General features: G+C 42.8%; 3 protein-coding genes across 4 annotated transcripts; 2 read left to right on the top strand and 1 right to left on the bottom strand.

Moving 5' to 3' along the window:
- Positions 1 to 351: 351 nt before the first annotated feature.
- On the top strand, positions 352 to 5,827 carry LOC147195243 (ubiquitin-conjugating enzyme E2 R1-like). Of its 2 annotated transcripts, XM_086129765.1 has the most exons (6): positions 352 to 467; positions 1,027 to 1,180; positions 1,285 to 1,371; positions 1,688 to 1,785; positions 2,867 to 3,001; positions 4,181 to 5,827. In XM_086129765.1, the coding sequence occupies exons 1-6, from the start codon at positions 367 to 369 to the stop codon at positions 4,389 to 4,391; spliced, it is 786 nt and encodes a 261-aa protein (XP_085985891.1). In that variant the 5' UTR covers positions 352 to 366; the 3' UTR covers positions 4,392 to 5,827. The 2 variants fall into 2 exon arrangements, with proteins under 2 accessions (XP_085985891.1, XP_085985890.1); XM_086129764.1 differs by lacking the exon at positions 352 to 467 and having other exon boundaries at positions 483 to 1,180.
- A 66-nt stretch (positions 5,828 to 5,893) lies between these two features.
- On the top strand, positions 5,894 to 12,228 carry sirt6 (sirtuin 6). The gene is made up of 8 exons (XM_086129762.1): positions 5,894 to 6,066; positions 6,417 to 6,544; positions 9,122 to 9,304; positions 10,016 to 10,075; positions 10,280 to 10,375; positions 10,497 to 10,577; positions 11,274 to 11,397; positions 11,648 to 12,228. Exons 1-8 carry the CDS (start codon positions 6,001 to 6,003, stop codon positions 11,951 to 11,953), a joined length of 1,044 nt encoding a protein of 347 aa, XP_085985888.1. The 5' UTR covers positions 5,894 to 6,000; the 3' UTR covers positions 11,954 to 12,228.
- Positions 12,229 to 12,297: 69 nt separating this feature from the next.
- LOC147195241 (relaxin-3 receptor 1-like) lies at positions 12,298 to 15,887 on the bottom strand. Its single transcript, XM_086129767.1, has 3 exons — positions 15,478 to 15,887; positions 14,111 to 14,557; positions 12,298 to 14,002 (listed from the first exon to the last, which is right to left on the bottom strand). The coding sequence occupies exons 1-3, from the start codon at positions 15,667 to 15,669 to the stop codon at positions 13,412 to 13,414; spliced, it is 1,230 nt and encodes a 409-aa protein (XP_085985893.1). The 5' UTR covers positions 15,670 to 15,887; the 3' UTR covers positions 12,298 to 13,411.
- Positions 15,888 to 16,997: the final 1,110 nt, after the last annotated feature.

The following is a 16,997-nucleotide window of genomic DNA, read 5'->3' as shown; positions in this document are numbered from 1 at the left end:
CGTAATTGTGTCGCAAGAAAAATATGTCACGCATGGCGTATGATAAATTAAAATTGAAAAGTTGATTACGCTGGTAATTACGCCATTATACGCCCCAAATCAAATCTTCGACTCATAATTACTTTATTAAATGATATTAATGTCATTAGAAAAAATAGGTGCGCAGCTTTACGGGAACGCAAACTACACTCGGGTTCGCGTTACATCCTGTAAGTGGTGAATGTAGTTCTATGCGCTGGTTGCCTAATAAAAACATAGTATGAGGTATATGCTACTCAATTTCGGTTTAATTTATTTGTGGGATATAACATAGTATTTTATTGACGCTTTTGTCCTGAGTCTTTTCTGTTTGTAGTTTAGAGGGCAATGTTTACAAACAATAACCGGACTACAAATCCCATAGCAGCCCATTGCACAATTGCCTGTTTTCGGGGAGAGAAAGGACTTCTTTTCAACAACATTCGTCGGTCTGTCCACATGATATAAAGATTTAGGGCGTTAGTTGTGTAGTTTATGATATTTTATAATCACTCGCTGCGTTTTCTTGTTAAACCTGTCACAATTTCCCAATAGCCAGCGCGTTAAAATCTATTCGCGACAGGGTTGAAAAAAAACCCCCGACTCCATCTGGTTGTGAGGTAGTCTTCGTTAGCTCGCTTATTTAGCCAGGAGCTACCAGTAGATTTACGGCTTATATCCGCGGCTACTTTTCCAGGAAGACCAGCTAAATCTTTGGTTACTCGGCAGCCACGATGATGTGGTTAGTTTACGCCAGTGAGCGAGTGCAAGCTAAATAATTGATCCGATTCCGAAAACAAACACAACCCGCGTTCGAGCCGAGTTCGCTTTGGCCTGTTTGCATTGTATCCTGACGTCGGTCGTGTCGGTTTGTTCAACTAGTGAGTGCGGCGTCAAATTTAGCTGCGGTGCCGTCAACAAACGAGTCAGCAGCTGTCGATTGGGGAAATAACTTGAGGGAAGCCAAGTGTCAAGTATGGCGCAGCACGATTGCTCTCATGTCGCCAGTTCGCAGAAGGCTCTTATGCTGGAAATGAAGAGTCTCCAAGAGGAGCCAGTCGAGGGCTTTAAAATAACGCTGGTGGACGAGGCGGATATGTACAACTGGGAAGTGGCCATTTTCGGGCCACCAAATACACACTACGAGGGGGGGTATTTCAAGGTAAGAATCATTTCAAGTCAAAATGCCGGGACAGGTGAACGTATGTTGTGTATATGAAGCATTAAAGTGGTTAAAATATATTTTGTTGCTGTTGTACGTTCTAGGCCCGGATCAAGTTCCCAATGGACTACCCTTATTCTCCACCTTCCTTCAGATTCCTCACCAAGATGTGGCATCCCAACATCTACGAGGTGGGTCAATTTTACTCCTCATCAGAGATCACTCAGTCATCATGGAAATTTAGCAGCATAGTGGAACTCACGAGGTCTTGCAGTATTATAAGTTGCCAAACATATTTGCATACGCACCAGTACAATAGTAAGTGCCCGACACATTGTTCTGATAATATGGTCTGTGTAATAAGTGGTAAAATTATACTGAATAGTTATTATTCCTTGTTTTTATTAAGCATTTTGCATGTGTCCATGAAACTGATGTCCAACCTGTCATTGCAGGATCTGCTGACCACATGGCAATCAACTCAAAATAAATTGTATTCTCTTTCAGAATGGAGATGTTTGTATTTCTATATTGCACCCACCAGTGGATGACCCGCAAAGTGGAGAACTGCCTTCGGAGAGATGGAATCCCACCCAGAATGTCCGGTTAGCATGAATAGTCATTATCTGGTTACCGCCTTTGACTCAGACCCTGATCACATGACATTTGTCTTCAGAGTAGTCCGTTCTCAAGAGACGCATATTGACGCCACATCTGTGGATTCGACACCATCTGTGAAAAATGATCTCTGTCTCTCGGCTAACATCTTCTGTTTACCTGAACAATTCAGTTGAGCCTCTAAAGTGAAACACAATTGTTTCCAAGACACTGCTTGTAAAACTAATTCTCCCCCAGGGAATGATTACAATAGAAATTACAGGCGCCACCATCATAAAACTTCTAATATACCGTATAGGCGATATTTTAAGTAACACTTTAACATTCCTTAGTGTCTATGAAGTCTTGTCACGTCTCCCAGGGTATATACATTTATGAGCACAATTGTTTCCGATAATTGTTAACATGTCGTTGAGAATGCCGATTAATAGAGTCTTGAAGCAAATGAGGAAATCTGGGCTGCACTACTCGACTGCAACAAGTAAGTGTAGCGTAGCTGATTCAGTTTCACTTTCAACTAGTCAGCTGAAGGAAGAATGTGACGCCAGCGATGGGAAGTTGAGCCACAACTTCGCAGATCACGCAGCGCAATTATCTGCTCTGTACAACTCTGATAACAAAAGAGGACTTGGAAACATTGAGGGCGGAGAGATTCAATTTAGGAATTCAGCATGTTGTCCATCCCACCTATTTTCAATCGCGCTTGCCCTCATTCGGGTCATGGGTGAACTGTGGCCTATCCATTGGATTTATTGGTTTAGTGTTCAAGTTCAAGTCAACTTTATTGTCAAATGTGTGCAACATACAGCACAGATGAAATTTTTTTCCTCTCAACCACAGGAAAGAGAGGAGCCGCTGCGGGTGCCCGCGCCGCCATCAACAGAACAGTTAACATAAAATGAGAAAATTATACAACACAACACCTAAGACACAGTGTGTAATGACTAGTTGCTAACTCTAGAATGTTATTTATATGGGGGGGTATCAAAAAATCCTTCCATTCTCCTTAACGTACATCAGATGTCATGTGTCAAGCTATAGTGGTGTGACCCTCTTTTGTGCTTTCAGAACCATTTTGCTGAGTGTCATCTCACTGCTGAATGAGCCAAACACCTTCTCTCCCGCCAATGTGGATGCCTCTGTCATGTACCGCAAATGGAGGGACAGCAAGGGCAAGGATCGTGAATATGTCGAGATCATCAGGTGAGCAGTTGACGGCAGTATGAGTACACATGCAACAAATGTTGAGTTAAAAAATACAAAAATCTGAATTTGCCTCTTTTTGCACGAGTGAGCATGAGTACTCAGCATATTTATTCGATTGGCTTCCAGTCAGCAGTCATTTCAGTCACATCAAAATTCTGAGATACATTTCTAGTTTCAGAAATACATTTAAAAATGAACAACGAAGGACAAAGTTAACCAAAGATGTATAGGGTGAAGCCTCCAAGCAAATTGTGCCTACATCTTAGATGTTATATCCTCCATAACGGATTAATGGCATTTCCAATCATTTCAATGGGGAAAGATGATTTGAGACCATGATTTTGATATCTCTCGACCAGGTAATTTTGCATCCACTTGAACGCCGAACCTCTTATTACATATCTCTTGAATGTACTGTACTTATTAATAACCTATGAACTTCTTCTTCTCGCGTATGAGGGCAGCTTTGCGGTGTTAAATGTCCAGACGTTGCAGCCATTGGACAGCAGATTCATTAGGTGCTGTGAGGTTCAAGTTGCCATCTGGTGGTCGATGAATGGGACAGTAGTAGAGGAGATGTTCTGGTCCACAGTCGCAGAATGGTGATTCGACGAGACCCCATCGGAACATGTTGTCGTTGAAACGGCCTACCCCAGTTCTTAGGCGGTTGAGTCGTACCCAGGCTTTCTGGGGTAGCGTTGAGCCAGGTGGGGGTTCGGTGTTGGGTTGGACCATGAACTGGTTGGGTCTTGCAGTATTATCCCAACTACTTCTCCACGCTTCCAGGATGTTAAAGTTGGAATCATGAAGTTCTGCAGCATGATGAGGAAAAGGGTGGCGAGATTTTAGCCTTTGGCGCTTTCCAGGTTGTACCTCGGCGATCAACTGGTTTAGGGCATGGTTTTTGTCCAGCACAGCATGTTGAGCAAGGCAGTGGGTAGCTTTTTCTCTACGTAAGCTGGCCGGGGCAATGCCTGCCAGTACTGGTAGGAACTCCGTGGGGGTGGGACGCAGACATCCGGTGATTATCCGCATGGTGTCGTTGAGGGCAACATCAATTTTCTTTGAATGAAAAAACCTATGAACTATACAGTGTCAACTTTTTTTTGTACCTAGGTCTTAAGTTGCCTAATTACCTCACCCAACAAACCACCAATTGTTGAATGTCTTGTGCAGAAAACAAGTATTGGCCACCAAGGTTGAGGCGGAACGTGACGGGGTTCAGGTGCCCACCACGCTGGCCGAATACTGTGTCCGCACACGTGCTCCGCCTCCCGATGAGGGCTCCGACCTCTTCTATGACTATTATTACGATGACGACGACGTCGAGGACGGAGATGGCGACTGCTGCTATGACGAAGATGACTCTGGCAACGAAGAGTCGTGACACGCCTTTCCCACAGGGTGACCATTCTTTGCTGACACGCGACGACCCCCTTTTACTGGCCGGGGTCATCTGAGAGGTCTGAGGTCTGCAAGTGAGAAATATTTGACACCTCCTGTTTGTAAACCAATGAAACGAGATGATTTTATCTTAGCTTGCGCGCTCTTTGTTAAAGCTGAATTGATGGGCTCATGTGGATTTGCTGAGATTTGCACCAGCAAAAAAAAAAAAAAAAAAAAGTTTTCATTTTGACCTGAAACCAGAGAAGCCATCATAAATAGTGCTTCTAATGTAAAGGGTTCAAGTGGGGGTGTGATGCCACTTTGCACTGATGTAGACACTTACAAATCATTCACTTTGCATCTTCTTTCATTGTTACTGGTTTCCCTTGCTGAATATGGTCTTTTCTTACTGGTATTAAGTCTCACCGATTTCCTGGATTAGTGAACGACAAAAAAAAGTGGGGTGGAATGGGATTTAACTCAAACATCATCTGCATGCCAGAAACTGTTGGAATATTTTTTCTTTCTTCTTCTGGGAAACTGTTTGCAAATCGTGATCTGCTTACAGCTTTGACAAGAAAAGTGTATGATTACAGAGAACTAACAAATTCTCTGAAGTGGACTGTTGGCTGGGTCAAAATGGCGTTTACCATTTTTACTATTAAAAAAAAAAAAAAGATCTTTGCTGTGTCTCCCCTGGTTGTCACCGGGTGTGTTTTGTCATTTTCATTGTGGGAATTAAGTTACTTAAAACCACCAGATAAAAATAGTGTCACGTACACCATGCTTTCTAGGGGAGGGCAATACTTGCTTATCAGAATTCTTTCAGGTTTAATGCCCGACTAAACAAAATTGATGTTTATCTTTTGTTCTTTTAAATGCCCCTGAAATGTATGCTGTTGTATTCGCGTCTTTATTTTATGCTTCTTGCAAGCAATATTAGTCTTTTTCTATATGGTTAGACTTAATGCCTGCAACTTTTGCTTGGGAATGTTTTATGTGATGAGATTATAAGGCTTGACAAAACGTGTGTAGAAAATGTGTCAGAGAAATGATGTTTCAGTGTCAGTCAGGATTTGAAAGGATTCGCCCCTTGGAAGTCAGTGGAGGTGAAAAAGAACAATTCCACCACATTTTATTTTACAGTTTGTGTTAGTAGTGAGTTTAAGTATTTTGATAAATTTTTAGTGTTAGCGTGTTTCCTCGTGTGTATTTTTCGTCGCCAGTATTTCATCTGCTCAAATTGGACTACAGTATACTGAATTTCTCAGGATTATTCAATGACATTCGACATAGTGGGTGGTTTTGAGAGTGACAGATCTTGACGGATATGCACATGTAGCTGAAAGGATGATCACCTTGTTTTCTTCACCTGTTTATTTTTTAAATTTTGGCTATTTAAAAGTGAAAAATAAAGATTTATTGGAACAAAATCTACTTGGTGCACAACGAGAACGTTGAAAGTTGCCCATTTTTCCGTATCCGTGAAAGCACCTAATTTGGACGCGGAGTTGTGACGTCAGCGAAAGCCCCCAGTCGCTACGGATTCGAAAATAGTTCTTCCCGGCCGCATACGGAAGGCTTTTTTTTAAATTGAAGAAACAGCTGCAATGTCGGTGAATTATGCGGCCGGACTCTCACCGTATGCAGACAAGGGTGTGTGCGGACTTCCAGAGGTAAATGGGAAGCTACAGTGGAACCGGCAGATCCCTTTCTAACAAGGTTTAGCTAGCAGATTAGCTGCTACTTGTGCGTTCAAGGTAGACTTTGTGATGAATGAACTGTTTGATTGAAACTAGTTTTGATTAAACATTCAACCAAAACTCATCAAATCAACGCATAGTGTGAGCCGCTTGCATTATCTGATTGAAGAGATGCGATATTTGCACTGAACTTTTATAATTTTCATCGTCAACGTGAATACATGCGCCTGAAACTACTTCAATGAGATGCTTATAAAGAATGCTAGCTGCAAAATTCGCATGTATTTCATATTCTTATTAACCAATGTGATATGATGATACAGGCATTTGATAGCCCTGAAGAGCTTAAAGGAAAGGTGACGACGCTTGCTCAACTGGTAAGAAAGTCCAGGTACATGGTCGTGCATTCTGGAGCAGGAATCAGCACGTCAGCTGGCATCCCTGACTTCAGGTAAGCTTTTGCATTTCACATTTAGGTTAATTTAATTCAATTTCACATCTGCAATTCAAATATACATGCCATTTACGCCATTGCTTCCTTCACCTCTCCCCGACCGAGGGCATGAAATGCTTTCATACATCCATGCCACCATTTCCCAAACAGGTTTTAAAATCAAGGTTGGAGATTGGCAGGAGTTTATCCCAGCCGACTTAATACAAAAGGCAGAGTACATTATTTCTGCCATTAATTCAAGGCCTTTTCATGCTTGAGTTGTTTGGCTGATTTCATTTTAAGAAGAAATAATCATACAGTGAAAAGTGTTCAAACATTTAGAACATCTTGGCGCACACAGAAAATGGCCAGTATCTTTCCAATATTCCTACCTAACCTTTGTGCGGTCTTTATCATCTTGATTGAATTAATTATACTGTTTATAATGTCATCCATCATTTTTAACTGCTTATCTGTATTTTGGACAACCCTGAGCTTTGGGGTCGTTCTGGTGCCCTGCTAAAAAAAAAATCTTGAAAAAACATTTGTAAATGCCCTTTTGAACATGAATGTTTTCAAAAACCAAATCATTTACCGTACGAGCATGTATTGTAGTATTTTATCACTGTCAATTGTTAGTGTCAGACAATCGATTCAATTTAACCTATACAGAAGTAATACCAAACTCATATTATAAATAATATCTCTAAAACAAACAAAAAATATATTTATAGGGGCCTCAACATGTGAAATTAACGTTGAGATCATGTGACACAAATGGATTCTTGGTGAACTTTATTTACATTTTCATCTTGTAGTTCCACAGTTTGAACAGAAGAGGGAAGTACATGTCAATTGTTTTTCAGTGTTAGCTCATTGATTCCCAATACTGTAGTCTTAGCCAAAAAGGTGTTAAAACAATTTCATGTATCCAGAATTAATACCCGATTCATCATGTGAACAGTCTATAACACCTCTAAAACAAATTTAAATGTCAAATGAATGTGTGGTGTATATTGATTTCCTTGGCTGACTTGATTTTTTTTTTCATCTTGTAGTTCCTCAGTTTGATCAAAAGAGGCTAATATATGTTTGATGCACGCTCAACTAATGATAAGAAAACACATCATTTTTGATTACTTCAAAATGTTTGGAGTCACCACAGTATTTATTTCAACCTTCGATTTTGCCTGGAAACATCTTCATCTTTTTGAACTCATTCGATCATGTTTCCAATTGCCGTCCAGCGGTACTTGCACTCCTCCTGAATGTATTCATATTTGATTTGTTCAGCTGCTAGTCAGTTCGACTTTGGACAGCAACATCATTAAAGCCACACATTATGTTGTATCTACACATTAGGTCATCTCGTGCGAACTTGAACTGCTGTTGCTGACACAAGCGCAAATGTAGTGGAACACGACAGCTGAGACGCAAAGCATTTTTACAGCCTTTGCGCTTCCTCTCACCAAAGTTCAGAATGACACGAATGTGGCTCTCACATCCTGTAGCATCTCCATCATGGCGATAAGCTGTTATAAATAATGTCTGTTATGAGCTTAAAAGAGAGAACGAGAGAGCGGTAGGCAGTCGAACTTCAAATGCAAAATGGTTGCATTGTGAGGATTCACATGATGAGTGTGATATTATAGCAATACTTACAAGGGATGAGACAAAATATTGATCGCAATCCATACAGCCAAATACAGATTTGAGATTTTTTTCCCCAGTAGCCTTGTTTGATTTATTTATGGCTCAATACCACCCGCGCCATCATAAGAAATGACAGTTCTGTTTAAAAATGAATCAGACTCTACAACGATGGGTATTGCTTTGATTCGTGCTTTTTTTTCTTGTCGCCAAAGGCGAGAATCACATAAGCGGCTAAAATGAAATTTATGTGGAAGTTCGTTGCCCGCCGGCGTTGTTCTGTAAATAAGAACAAAATTACACTTCTTTTTTTTGTTTACTACTCACTCATAAGTATCTTTGAATAGCGTCAATGAACTACACTGGCAGCCTGTTGCTTTAAATCTAGCTGCCGTAAAGGTTTACGGATCACAAACATTTCATTTCCTTTTGTAAGGCTTGGTTAGGAGGGTTAGCCGAGGCATTTTTAGAATTCAAACAACTTTTCCTCCAAGTACATTTGCATCATTTCACACGGATAGGAGAGAGAAGTTCTTAAGCAAAAAAAAAACCAACAAAAAAACGTGTTGTTAAATTACCGGTCAATCTTGCAATGAATTGATTAGCACTTCTTAGCATATCGTGATTGAATGCGCTACCACATTTCTGGTAACTTATCTTCAAAACAATACAAGTATCGCTTTGTTGGGATCTTGTGGCATATATCGTGCAAAGGACGTATGTGGAAGTTGGTTGAGGAGCTTCATTCAGATGAAAGTAGTGTTTTGCCACCATCTTGTAGCATCTTTGTGTAAATTAAGTGTGAATTTAAATTGTTGCATTGTGGCATCAACAGGCACTTTTTTGGGTGGGGCGGGGGGGTCCCTTCTACTCACAGATTTCCACAATTGACAGCTCCTCCGTACTATTCTTTTGTGGCCATCGTGATAACAAATTTTCTTTTAGGGGGCCCAAGGGGGTGTGGACCTTGGAGGAAAAGGGAGAGACGCCTCACTTTGAGACAACTTTTGAAGAGGCCCGACCCAGCCTTACTCACATGGCCCTGCTGGGACTCCAGCGGGCCGGATACCTCAAGTATCTCATCAGCCAAAATGTGGACGGCCTGCATGTGCGATCCGGCTTTCCAAGGTGACTTGGCTCAGGGCATTTTTTTTCCTACGCTTGCAATGTATACCAAATTTGTCCAGAGTAATAGTTTAAGTCTGAACGCATTGCAGTCTGTCACTCACCTACACTAATGCAGTTATCAAGTTATGATGACAGAAAAGAAAATGGTGAAAAGCAAAAATTTCAGCCCGTTCAGATGTCTCCTTTCGCCATCATGCTAATGTCGTTTTCTCACACCACTGCACTAACGAGTTCATTGTGTACTCCAATGAAATTGAGGTTTAACATCCACACAGTGAGCATAGAAATGTTGTTTTTTGAACTGCTCAAAGAACACTCCCAAAAGGTCTGCGCGAAAAACACTTGAGGCAAAAACTCGTTCCAACTTTTATTCCATTGCGATGCACTGACCTCAAGCAGCAAAGGCAATTTTCCATTCATGCCAAGTATCCAGCGTGTAATGGAAGACCTGCTCTCCTTGGGAGCGGTTTCATACATCTCCTCCCTCCTGTGAGGTTTTTTTTCTTTCTTTTTTTTTTGCGCTCCACCTTTTCTAAAAAGAACCACACAGCAGGAAGAGAATGGCCGCAGCCGTTGACCCGGCCTAACCGCTGAACTCATTCCTAGCAGCACAACAGAGAGTCTTCACCGAGGAGTCAGCCGCGCTGAACTTCTTCTCAAATAAAATATGCACACTGTGATCTAAAGGGATGTCGTCTCTGGCCCTGACAGGGATTTGTTGTCGGAGCTTCATGGAAACATGTTTGTGGAGGAGTGCGAGAAGTGTTGCAGGTATATGCGCACACATTTTTCTCTTCTTTGGGACAATTTGATTTGATTGCTCACTGCTGCATAACTCATAAGGTTTGTTGACAAGAGTTTTCCGTGCACGTTAAAATAATTTTTGGGGCTAAGACAGATAGGTGGGTGTCTTTAGTAAGTGCACTTGAGAAGACCAGGCTTGTGTGATTTATTTCTTTTTCTTTTTTCTCCCAGGCAGTTTGTCAGGGAAAAGGTGATTGGCGTGATGGGCCTCAAGCCAACAGGACGTTACTGCGATGTGGTGCGCTCCAGAGGACTCCGAGCCTGCAGGTCAACGCGCGCGTGCACAGACACGCGAACGCAAACGCACACACGATGCTCTCTGTAGCAAATGAAGACGTTCACTTGTCCGACAGACAACCTGTGTCTTGTGTGGTCTTTATGAAAACAGAGGGAAGTTGATCAGCACTATACTGGACTGGGAGGATGCGCTTCCTGACAGAGATCTGAACAAAGCAGACAATGCAAGCAGGTCAGCTTTGTTGACTTGTTCACATCTTGCCGTTATACAACATTGTACATGTTCTTGTTTCATTTTGTCCTGTGTCCAAATCGCAAATAACGCTGTATGGGGAAAAAAGGGCCATGCATTTGGCACCTGCACTTTCAGTCGGGATGTACCAGACTCAATCTAGCTCTTATTCCTATTTTCACATCACCGTTATAGAAGCCATCAATACTATACAAAATCACAACATAACAGCATATCATAACAAGTATATACTGTACATGTACAGTATAAAAGGAAGTTTCATGTTGGGAATAAATTATTACAATTTCATGGAACAAATAATGGGATTTGCTGGCCCTGACATCACACCACTGTTAAAAAACAAAAAACAAACCTTCTTTGGGTTTAATCGATACATCAGTGCCTGTTAATGTTCCCATTTGCCAGCTCAGTGTCAATAGTCAACCTTTTATCCTGGCAAAAATTATGTGTTACAAAAGTGGCTGAGCAACTGTGAACTATTTGTTCCACTTTATGACATGCTTCATGACCAGATGATGACTCGCGCTCCAGCAATTTCATAAAAGCTAAATGTGTACCCCCCACCCCACCCCACCCCCCTCTCTTTTTTCACAGAGGTTCAAACGCAGCCACCATGTTGTTGTAAGATCCCCACTCACATTTTCACTTTGAACCGTTGTGCTCTCTCTGTATTAGACAAGCCGACCTGGCACTGACGCTGGGCACCTCCATGCAGATCAAACCCAGCGGAGACCTTCCACTCGTCACCAAGCGCAAAGGCGGCAAAATGGTTATTGTCAACCTGCAGCCCACGAAGCACGTACGTTTTTACTCCTGCACCTTTCGCACACGCTTTGCCGCCAACCTTTTGGAGCAGCTCATTAATCCCCGGTTTGATACACACTTCTGAAAAAACATTTCCTCAAAATACATTTCAGGATTTATGATTTGGAATTAATAATTGTCTTGCTCATATCATGTAAGAAAGTAAGCTCAGATTTTTTTATTTTTTGGCAGGAGGTTTGTGTTTCAGCGTTTGACCATATCTGCTTTAACTTGATGTCCTGCAGGACAAGCATGCCCACTTGCGGATCAATGGCTACGTGGATGATGTCATGAAGCAGCTCATGGAGCACCTGGGGTTGGACATCCCAAAGTGGGAAGGGCCGACCGTGTGCGAGAGTTCCGCCGCTGCACCCGAGGGTGACGCCGACACGAAGCCCACGCACACTCTCAGTGTGGATGTCAAGGTCAAAGGTAAACTCGTTAAGGAAGAGAAGAAACGAGCAGCGGACGGCGACGCCATCAAAGAACAGACTCTCAAAGTCAAGAAGGAGAGGAAAGATCCTCCACTGGGGATCAAAGATGACAAATAGCCTCAGGTACGACCCTCATCAAAAATGACTCCTGACTCTTGGAACAAACTTTTTACCAGTTGTAAGTCACGTTAATAGTGGATTTTGCGGGCGAATTTTTGTTTAATATTGCAAAAACCTGGAATTTTGCCTGGGGGGTATGCAGACTTTTTCAATCCGCTGTACTAGAGGAGCTCTCGTTGCTCTCTCTCTCTCTCTCGTCATGTGCCGTGAAACCACACCGGGATGAAGAAAACTTGTAAGCAGAGGGGGGTATTAAAAAAAAGTAGATCATGTGGTGCTGTGAGGTGTACATTTTGTACTTGACCTCCACGTTTCATTCATCTGCCAAAAAGCAATGTATATACAGTACAATTTTGTTTGTTTGTTTGTTTTAAACAGATCATGGTTACACAGCATATCTATTTTTTTATCTCAGGAAAAAAAAAATACCTGTGTTTTGGCAATAAATCAAAGCACAACCTCTGCGGTCATTCACTTTGTGCTCTCCTTTGCATGTTGTCGGTCAGTCATGGCCTATTTAGCACCGAGAGGCAACATTATACGGCAATTATTCAGCCGGCATAATGGCATGATTTTTATTCCTGTGCATGGAAGCATCATTAACATGTTTTAGGTCAATGTGTCAGCACCGACAGGCGCTCATTATGCACAATACGTACGTTGCCATCCTCATTTTCTTGAAATGTCACCGATTAACATGACAGGAAGTTAGTGGCATATATTTGCTCCATTAAGTCAGTCATAAAGACATACGGTCGAACCACTTTTCAACGTGACCCGTTTACGTTTGCAACCCTGAAACGTTCCTTTCAAAGTCCCAATTTCACGTCATTCCGTTTCCATTCATTACGACAACCAGATTTTTCCCACAAAATAGTGAAAAGGCCTTCGTTGCAACGAACCGTGGGGAGCTAACTGCCACCGCCACCTTGTTTGTGAAGCAAATAGGCCTTTAAATCATCAGACACAGATCAGTAAGGTTGTTGAAAACTTGAGCAATTAACTCGTTTTTTTGTTTTTTAACTGCTGCATGTCGATAATTCAGAAGTGTGTGCATCCGAGTTAGTATTCTGTCGAGGACATCAGAATTTTCAGCTGTCTGCAAAGAGACAGGCACTGCTCATTCAACATTTAACACCCCCCCCCCACACACACACTCGTAAAGTGCTGAGGTGGCCACTCTCGCATGTGTGAAAGTTTTGCTAGCGGCGCGTTGCCAAATAGGCAAAGCTGAGTTGAGCCAGCAAGGTCAGAAAACCTGCCCTGGAGTTAAGCGCCCCTGCTGAAGTGAGCACAAAGTTGAAAGCGGAGCACAGCGTGGATGCAAGAACAAACAAACAAACAAAAAAGATCAGATCGAAGTGGACACAAAAGAGGAGTCGATCAAAGCGAAAATCTCGGGCCCACACGGAGACGCTCATGGAGGGCTTTCCAACTGTGGTCCTCGAGGTGCCCTTATGCTGCATCTTTTCGATGTCTCCTTCCACCTCTCCTCCCTCCCACGGCGTGGTTGAAAATGTTTTGGATCGGGATATACACTCGGCGCAGAAGCTGTCGGAGACCGGCACGATATTCCTGGCGGATGAGGCAGTAGAGGACCGGGTTGAGGCAACTGTTTGCCTGGGCCAGGCACACGGTCAAGGGGAAGGCGTAGGCCTGCGCGTTGTAGAAGGCTTTGCTAAAGGGCACCAGGTCCAACTTGATCAACACGCCCCATAGCGTCAGAGCTTGGTTGGGCAGCCAGCAGATGAAGAAAGACAGAACTACGACGGTGACGGAGCGGGTGACTTTGGAGCGGCGGCAGTGGCGACCTCGCCGGCATTGGGAGCTCTTTGCGACGGCGCCGTCCATCACGCTGCCGACCACGCGCTGTCTCAGGACCAACCTCAGGAGCAGGAGGTAGCACACGCTGATGATTATCAAAGGAAAGACAAATCCCAGAAGCACTTTTTGCAATTGATAGAGCCCAAGGAGTACTTGTGGATCCAAGTGACCGGAATCTGATTCGGAGAACCTCACAAGGCAGAGCTCTTCGTCGACCGACACCTGTGAACACAACACTTTGGTGACCTAAATGTGGACCCTTTCGGTATCAGCGGGAAGTCGCACACTTGACCCTGCGATACGAAATGCATGCTGTTTCAGTCAACAAACCTGAACAGTGGTGGAGTAGATGGAATGAGGCAACGTGGCAACCAGCGAGACCGCCCAAATAGCCAAACTGGCCCATTTTGCTCGAGCGGCGGCCGCCCTCCTCGGGCTGGCGATCTTCTGAGACGTGACCAGCAAGTGGTAGCGGGTCACGCTCATGGCGGTGAGGAAGAACACGCTGGCGTACATGTTCATGGTGGTGACCGAGCTCACGATCTTACACATGACCCAGCCGAAGGGCCAGCGGAAGTCCAGGACCGTGTCCACGGCCCAGAAGGGCAAAGTGAGGACAAACTGGAGGTCAGTAAGAGCCAGGCTTATCACAAAACAGTCAATGGAGGTGTGGCGGTGACCTCGGCGGCGGAAGTGGAGCAGGAAGAGTGCCAGGAGGTTACCCGCAAGCCCCAGGACACACACGACCAGGTAGACCAGAGCGATGAGGACTCGCACCTGACGGACCAAACCAACGCAACGTTGTGGATGACTTTTCTTTGTTTTGTTACGTACAAGAAGAGTAGTGCGCTACTTGTATCAAAACATGAAAAGAATGCAAAGGGGATGGTTGTGCGTGTCGCAGGATCAGGCGAGGTACAGCCAGACCCAGCCAGGCAGTGGCCGTTGCCAAGCCAGACTAGTCAAGTCAATATAGTAATATTTTACTATTCACGAGGGATACAACGAAAATAGATTTGAATTGGAAAACCAATTTTCATTAAAAAAAGACAAGACTGCATAGAATCGAATCTTTCCACTCCAAAATGTACCGTTATTGAATCGTATTGCAGTCCATGTATCAAGAGACGTGTTTGAATCCTCTTTTTTTGAAGAGATCCACACCCATTAGTATTTCTGCTTTTACTTGTACTTGTGGTAACAAATTAAATATAGCAGATAAAATCCCTGTGATATGCTGATGTCTTGCTATGTTTATGTCAGGTCACAATCTGCAACTTCTTAAACTTGATCATTTGATAGGAAATTCATGTAACACAGCAGTTTTTTTATAAGACAGCAAGAATCATGAAACATGGCCAGAATATACTGTATATATACTATATATATATATATATATATATATATACAGTATATATATTTTTTTCACAAAATATTTTTAACAATTAATAAATAAAAACATTAAAAAGGGTAATTCTTTGAAAAATAATTTCAAAAAATCCATGCTGACATTTTAACATTATTATTATTATTTATTTAAATAATCAAATATGGCCCTTAATCACCAATCTTTCCCCACCACTGATTTAATTAGTCTTAATCTTAGTTTCGCTGTCGTGGATTAAATGTGTATATATATATATATATATATATATATATATACATTTTTTAAAAATCAATTTTGGAGAGCCACTTACCGCCGTGTTGGCACTGTCTCCGTGCAGATCCGCAGAGGTTTCTTTGGAGAGGACGTGGAGCCAGCAGTTGAGGGACAGGTTCAAGGCGGCCAAGTTGGACCCGGCTCCGGTGGCGTTGTCATCCTCTTCTCCCCCACACCCGCCCAGCCCACCAGCGGGTGCCGAATCCGAGGCGCTGCTGTTGCTCTGCATGGTTCGGTCGGTGAGACTCTTTCAACGCATATTTGCATCCACCTCCTCCACTTTAGGAAGGTCCATTTTCACAGTGTGGGCAAGAACAAATGTCCATTGTCCTTGTGTTATGGGGAGTGAGTAATTTCTGACGAAATCAGTGACAGCACAGAATCTATGGAGTTCCTTGGTGACAGCCTAACTAGGAGAGCATTCACAAGTGTCGCAGCCGCCTCCTGCCTCGCGTCTGCAGGAGGGATGCTCGCGCCACCCGAAGCCTTTTATACTCACTCATGTGCACCTTTTGGTCATGTGGGGGCGCAATGCTCAAGGAGGCTGAAATGGGAACGATCCAAATTGTTTCAACGTTTCTCGGCGCGCGACGAAACAAATATGTCAAGAAAAAAAATTGGTCGGTTATGTAGCTTCCAGCATCTAATGAAAGAGCATTTAACTTATTCTCCGTCAGCCTTTTTCAAAGCAGTTTCCTCTTTTGTCTGCCCCCTTTCGAGCGTTTTTATGACAAAATGACAAATGTGCAACTATGAAACGCGCTATGAGTGGCGGTGACACGGGTGGGCTCGTGAGTTGGACGATCGCGACATACTTTCTACTTCCTAACGCGGCACATACTTTCTTTCTAGCATCCGTGCTCTTTTGGAGTCTGAAGTAGTCAAACTTGTCCGACTTCGAACGTGTTGGCATTTTTCTTCGTTTTAATCGATGTGACAATCCGAGGTTCATTCCCTAATTTGTTTTACTTGACAACTGTGCTAATCTCACATCCATGCAATGCAAAATTGTCATCTACTGTTGTTAAATGTCCGTCAAGTTAGGTAAATTAAAAGTGGACCAAATAAATTTGAAACAAATAGTTCTAATAGATTGAGTGCAACTGGATTGTATTTAAAAGTTAAATGCAACTGAACTCGACTGAGAAAATGTACTGTAACATGATGCAATCATTCAATTCAGTGATCCTTTTGCATACCACTAGAGGGAGCCCACGTACCTTTGGTTATACTCGCACTTTAGAATCACTGCTTTCAGCATAATCCATTTTTTCCTCATAAGATTGCATTCATTGGTCACCCACATTGGTTTTACATTCAAATATCATTATTCCTATTTACACGTGATGTGAAAGTAGACTCTGAAGGGTGGCATTTGTAGACCGTCACCTTTGGACTGTCACGTTTTGCAATGTCCATACGAATTTATCGTCAGAGGAAACAGAGTATGTGATGGTTGATGATTTGCATTTCTTACAAGACACCGTTCTGTTTTAATTAACACATTCAATGGGCTGCTGTGTCCAGTTATTCAAGAAGGATGGGGCGAGGTCACAT

Source organism: Hippocampus guttulatus, chromosome 14, assembly GCF_054856545.1.
Source record: "Hippocampus guttulatus isolate MCC_2025c chromosome 14, RoL_Hgut_1.0, whole genome shotgun sequence".
NCBI classification, from domain to species: Eukaryota; Metazoa; Chordata; class Actinopteri; order Syngnathiformes; family Syngnathidae; genus Hippocampus; species Hippocampus guttulatus.
This window is presented reverse-complemented; position numbering and strand designations above follow the sequence as displayed.